The following is a 5,395-nucleotide window of genomic DNA, read 5'->3' on the forward strand; positions in this document are numbered from 1 at the left end:
GGGGGGGGGGGGGGGGGGGGGGGGGGGGGGAGACGCCTCTGTGTTGCGCCTGAGCTTAGTGCTATGTTAGTGCGGCAGGTCTTGACCAGTGGGGGGCGGCGGGGGGGGGGGGGTGTTAGGATATGTGTGTGTATTTAAAAAGTCCAGCTGATGGTTCTACAGAACCTTTCTCCTTGAAGGAGAAATATCATAAATATAAATAATATTGGGGAGAAAGAAATCAAGTAACACAAGTTTTCTGGAACGTAAAACGGTTCAAATCATTGATGGGGAAGGAACAGTGGACAGGCCGGGACAAAAGAAAAAAGAACTGATAAGAGCACGAACTACGGTGCCGAGCGCACTGGCCCGGAGGATAACCATGAAGACCTTTTTAACCTAGAGTGAGTCAGCGTCTGTGTCTTAATGTTGTTTTCTTTTACTGGTGATGTTCTGATTATTTTTAATATATATTTAGGTGTTTTTATTGTTTTACGGTGTTTTGTTTGTTTTAATTTTGTACAGCACTTCGAACGGCTGCTTGTTGTAGTTTAAGTGCTTTAGAAATAAATTGGTTTGGTATGAAGAGGCCAAGTGTGTGTGTGTGCGTGAGCGTGAGCGTGTGTAAAAAAAGAGGTTAGAAAAAATGATGAGGGGTTTTGAGAGGGCTGTTTCAGTTCATTTCTGTCCACCGACCTACCTGTTTATGTAATATATGTACAGTGTATATATAAATACCCAGTTCCAGTGTCGTCATCTACAGACTGTTGAAGAGGGGCCCCACCTTGTGGCCGAGTCCCCTCACTGTTTTCAGAGGAGTTTGTTTCTCCTCTCAGATGGGAGTCTGGATTGTTCTTAGTTTTAAGATCTCAGTTTATGTTTCTTTTTGTTATGGGCACTCTTTTGCTGAGTTTTGTTTCTCTTTCATAACAGAGGGCACAGGATTACATGCAACAGAAGAATAGAAGACCAAACAGGTTTTATTAAGGACTGTCACATGACAATATATGTAGAACCATCCACATTATAGATCAAATCACAGAGACAAATTCTAGTGCAGTCCTCAGCTTAGACACAGAGAAGGCCTTTGACTCAGTTAGCTGGCAATTTCTTTATCAAACAATGGGAAATCTGGCTTCTCAGAACACTTTATACAGTCCATTAAGGCAATATATTCTGCTCCAACTGTGATGATAAAAATAAGTGGTGGTCTTTCTAACAACAAAACTTCAAAAAGAGGCTGCTGCCAAGGATGTCCACTTAGCCCATTCCTATTTAACTTGTTTATCGAACCCTTAGCACAGATGATCAGACAGGAAGAAGAACTTAAAGGTATAAACATAAATGGCACAGAGTACAAAATTTGTTTATATGCAGATGATGTCTTGGTAACCTTTTGAACCCAGGTTCTAGTGTACCTCTACTTATGAATGCCCTCAAAATATTTGGATCTCTTTCTGGATACTCTCTTAATGTTAATAAAACTCAAGTTCTTTCTTTCAATTTTACCCCCACTCAAGACTTAGCCAGACAATATGATACTGTACGCAGAGGGTTCAGACTTCGTACTCGAGCGTCCACCCTGAGCGGCTGCAGTCAGCTCCACAGACAAGGGGCGTTTACCTTCAGGACAAATTGAGGTCGCCGATTGGTCATTTGCTGACACACCTACTGGATTGATTGACAGGTCGGAAAAAGAAAAAAAAACTAGCGCTGGCAGCCTCAGCCGCAGCGGTGTTCTGTGTTTATATGTTGTTAATAAAAAGATCCAAAAAAAAAAAAAAAGAAAAAACAGGGAGCACTGCCCCTGCAGACCACACATCAGACCAGCCCACCAGGAGATCTCCAGACCCTCCCGCAGCCACGCTGGATCTGAGTTTAAATTCGCTTGTGAGAAATTCCTTAATTTCTCACCATTTCAGTCATGGCATCAAAGGAGGAGGAAGAGATCACTTGCTTTTGGACAAAAAAACAAAAAAAAAGGCCAGATCAGAGCTGAAGAAGGGGATTTTAATACATTGGTGTCGCATACAAAACAGTCCGTCGCTGGGCAGTTTATTGTGCGACATCACACGTACGTGGACGTAAAAATTGAGCTTTGCATGACATGCCCTGCAGGGGTAGGCTCGTATCTCTGCGTATGGACGTACGCAAGAGTATACTGGGGCTTAAGGTTAAAATCAGACACCACTCTGAGCAGCAGGACCACGCTTTCCACAGAACAACTGTGTCAACTCTTGAAACTGTGCCTGCAGTCAACCTACTTCACATATGGGGAGCAATATTATAGGCAGAAACATGGGTGTGCTATGGGGTCTCCAGTTTCTCCTATTGTTGCCAACCTGTACATGGAGGAGGTAGAAAAGAGAGCCTTGACGTCCTTTTCAGGGACACCACCAAGTCATTGGTTCAGGTATGTTGACGACACCTGGGTTAAAATCAAATCTCAGGAAGTCCAACATTTTACTGACCACATCAACTCTGTGGATAAATACATCAAGTTCACACGAGAAGATGTAAAAAATGGCAAGTTGGCTTTCTTGGACTGTGAGGTCTCAGTCTCTGATAGAGGACATTTGCAAACTGAGGTGTACCGCAAACCCACCCACACAGACCAGTATTTGCAGTTTGACTCCCATCACCCTTTGGAGCACAAGTTAGGAGTCATCAGGACTCTGTACCACAGAGCAGACAGCGTCCCCACTAGCTCAGGAGCCAGGCAGAAGGAGAAATCCTACACAAAACAGGCTCTAGAGCAATGTGGATATCCTAACTGGGCCTTCCTGAAAGAAGAAACCCTAACAGGACTCCAGTCAGCCAACAGGTGAAAAGGAGGAACCCAGACCCAGACCAGTGGTCATTCCATATGTTGAGGGAGTATCAGAGAAACTGAGACGTTTATTTTCTAAACATAACGTCCCAGTGGCTTTTAAACCCCAAAATACATTAATGACTGGTTCATCCCAAAGATCCAGTCCCCCGGCACAAACAGAGTAATATTGTGCATGTTGTTCAGTGTCAGGAGGGTGATCAGTCTTACATCGGGGAAACTAAACAGCCACTGGCCAAAAGGATGGCCCAGCACAGAAGATCAACATCAGGCCAGGACTCTGCGGTCTACACTAGGGCTTTAACAGACTACACAAGTAATCTACATATCAATTCCTAGGACATCTATCGAGGTTTTTAATTTCACATTGAGTATTCGTGGTGACGTCATTACGTCGCCGTTACGTCATTGTGTCACGTGTCACGTGATCCACATTGGGCACGGGTTACAAAATGGATTCCTCCAAGCAGATGGATGGAGCGGAGCAGGCCCAGTCTTGACAAACAGGTAGAAATGCATCAATAGTCTGGAAATATTTCACTAAAGATGAATCTTCTGGTTCAACTATCGTAAGGAAACTCCCTGACTGTTTGGAGCTCGTTGTGAACCGGTGTTAGACCATATTCTGTGACCACCGTATATTATGACCGTAGGGGGCGGTGTTGCATCCACTGTTGCAGGTCACAGAATATGGTGTAACACCGGGTCCAATTGACCGATCCAAAACCAGCTTCCTCTTGTTTCACAAACAAAAAGCAAAAAATATTCATCTCCAAACCTATAAAAAATCTATAAACATATTAATCTGTAAAACTAAACCTAATGTGCCCCACAGCGGGGGGGGGTGGGGGGGGGTCGCCCCCCCCCCCCCCCGTCCACTGGTTTTAGTTTAGTTTTTGACGTGCTGCACATTTCTTCACGTTTGCAGCATAGGTTGTTTTCACACCAGATAGTCCGGTAGACTCGGTTAGGTTGGGGACCAATATTCATGACCTTTTGTTACATTTGAGCTGGTGAGTTTGCATTCACACTGCACTGTGCAGTCGAGTCAACCTGTTGAACCAACCTGTTGAACCAACCTGTTGAACCAACCTGTTGAACCAACCAGTTGAACCAACCTGTTGAACCAACCTGTTGAACCAACCTGTTGAACCAACCTGTTGAACCAACCAGTTGAACCAACCTGTTGAACCAACCTGTTGAACCAACCAGTTGAACCAACCTGTTGAACCAACCTGTTGAACCAACCTGTTGAACCAACCTGTTGATCCAACCTGTTGAACCAACCTGTTGAACCAACCTGTTGAACCAACCTGTTGATCCAACCTGTTGAACCAACCTGTTGAACCAACCTGTTGATCCAACCTGTTGATCCAACCTGTTGAACCAACCTGTTGAACCAACCTGTTCCCCCGCTCGCCTGTGGGGGCGCTGCACCAAGAACTACTGAAAGAAACGACACAAAAACCTCTGAAGACACGTCTTCTTCTTCTTCTGTAAATAAAAATAAAAACGAAGTGGCATCAAGTTTTAGCAGTTTTAGGAGTTATATTTTGTCATTTTATATTTTGTTAGTTTAAAAATTCATCTTAAATGTCAACTGGTGAAATGGATAATTTGAAGGAATTCTTGGCTTTCTATTTTTATTTGAATGCTCATTCTCGTACTTCTAAATGTTTAGTGAGGTCTTTATATTTGGTGCAGGAAGTTCTCTCTGGATGACCTGCTGACTAATGTGATGATTTACTGGACCTCTGGTTGCATCATCTCCTCCATGAGGTTCTACAAGGAAAACTTTGGCAAAGGTCTGGACCAGCCCCACATGAAGTGAGTGACAGCCACTGGACCTACTCTGCTCCCATCACTTATTTATATTTACAGTTAAAGTCTTAAAACTCCATCTTTTTACTGAGCACTTCACAAGCTTGATGAATGTACAACTGAAAACAGATTTTGTAGAGTTCATGTGCAGATGTTTTCAAAAGACATTAAAGAGATCTTTTCATTGATGCAACATCATTACTTTTTGTTCCCAGAATACCAGTCTATGTCCCCACCGGCTATGCCAGCTTCCCCAACGAGCTGATTCATGTACCAAAACTGTGGGTCAAACAGAAGTATCGTAACCTGCTTACCTATACTCCCATGGCTCGTGGGGGCCATTTTGCTGCAATGGAAGAATCCCATCTGATGGCAGAAGATGTGCAGAAGTTCGTAAAAACAGTTGAGAAGATGAAGCAGTAAAGTTGATACTTTGTTGAAATCAGGTCTCTCTTGTAAATGAGTCCTCGAGACTCAATGGGATTAACCTGTCGAAATAAAGGTTGAATGAATGGTGGGATAAAAGCAGTGGATAAATCCAGGTGTGTTAGGAAGTGTTTTCCATGCTGATCAAAATGTTTTGTGTTTTGCATAAGCAGAATAAATCAGTGGATACGTCACAATCGCACAGCTTAAAGATGACTAGATCAAAATATATTTTACCCTCAACATTCAGTTTGCAACAAAGACCTGCAGACTCCCCTCAAAACCTGAATGAGAACTTGTCGATGTTACCTGGTGCATGGGGGTGGGGGTGTTGTCCAG

The 5,395-nt window shown here is 43.5% G+C and overlaps 1 protein-coding gene across 1 annotated transcript in view; it reads left to right on the forward strand.

The window, feature by feature from the left end:
• Positions 1-5,053, forward strand: part of ephx1 (epoxide hydrolase 1, microsomal (xenobiotic)) — a 14,214-nt gene extending 9,161 nt beyond the window's left edge. Inside the window, exons 7-8 of the mRNA XM_037685243.1 lie at positions 4,514-4,636; positions 4,846-5,053. Coding sequence (XP_037541171.1) covers positions 4,514-4,636; positions 4,846-5,053 — 331 coding nt within the window. The remainder of the gene's footprint in view (positions 1-4,513; positions 4,637-4,845) is intronic.
• Positions 5,054-5,395: the final 342 nt, after the last annotated feature.

This window comes from Nematolebias whitei, chromosome 12 (assembly GCF_014905685.2).
Source record: "Nematolebias whitei isolate Nwh7 chromosome 12, NemWhi1, whole genome shotgun sequence".
In the NCBI taxonomy this organism is placed as follows: Eukaryota; Metazoa; Chordata; class Actinopteri; order Cyprinodontiformes; family Rivulidae; genus Nematolebias; species Nematolebias whitei.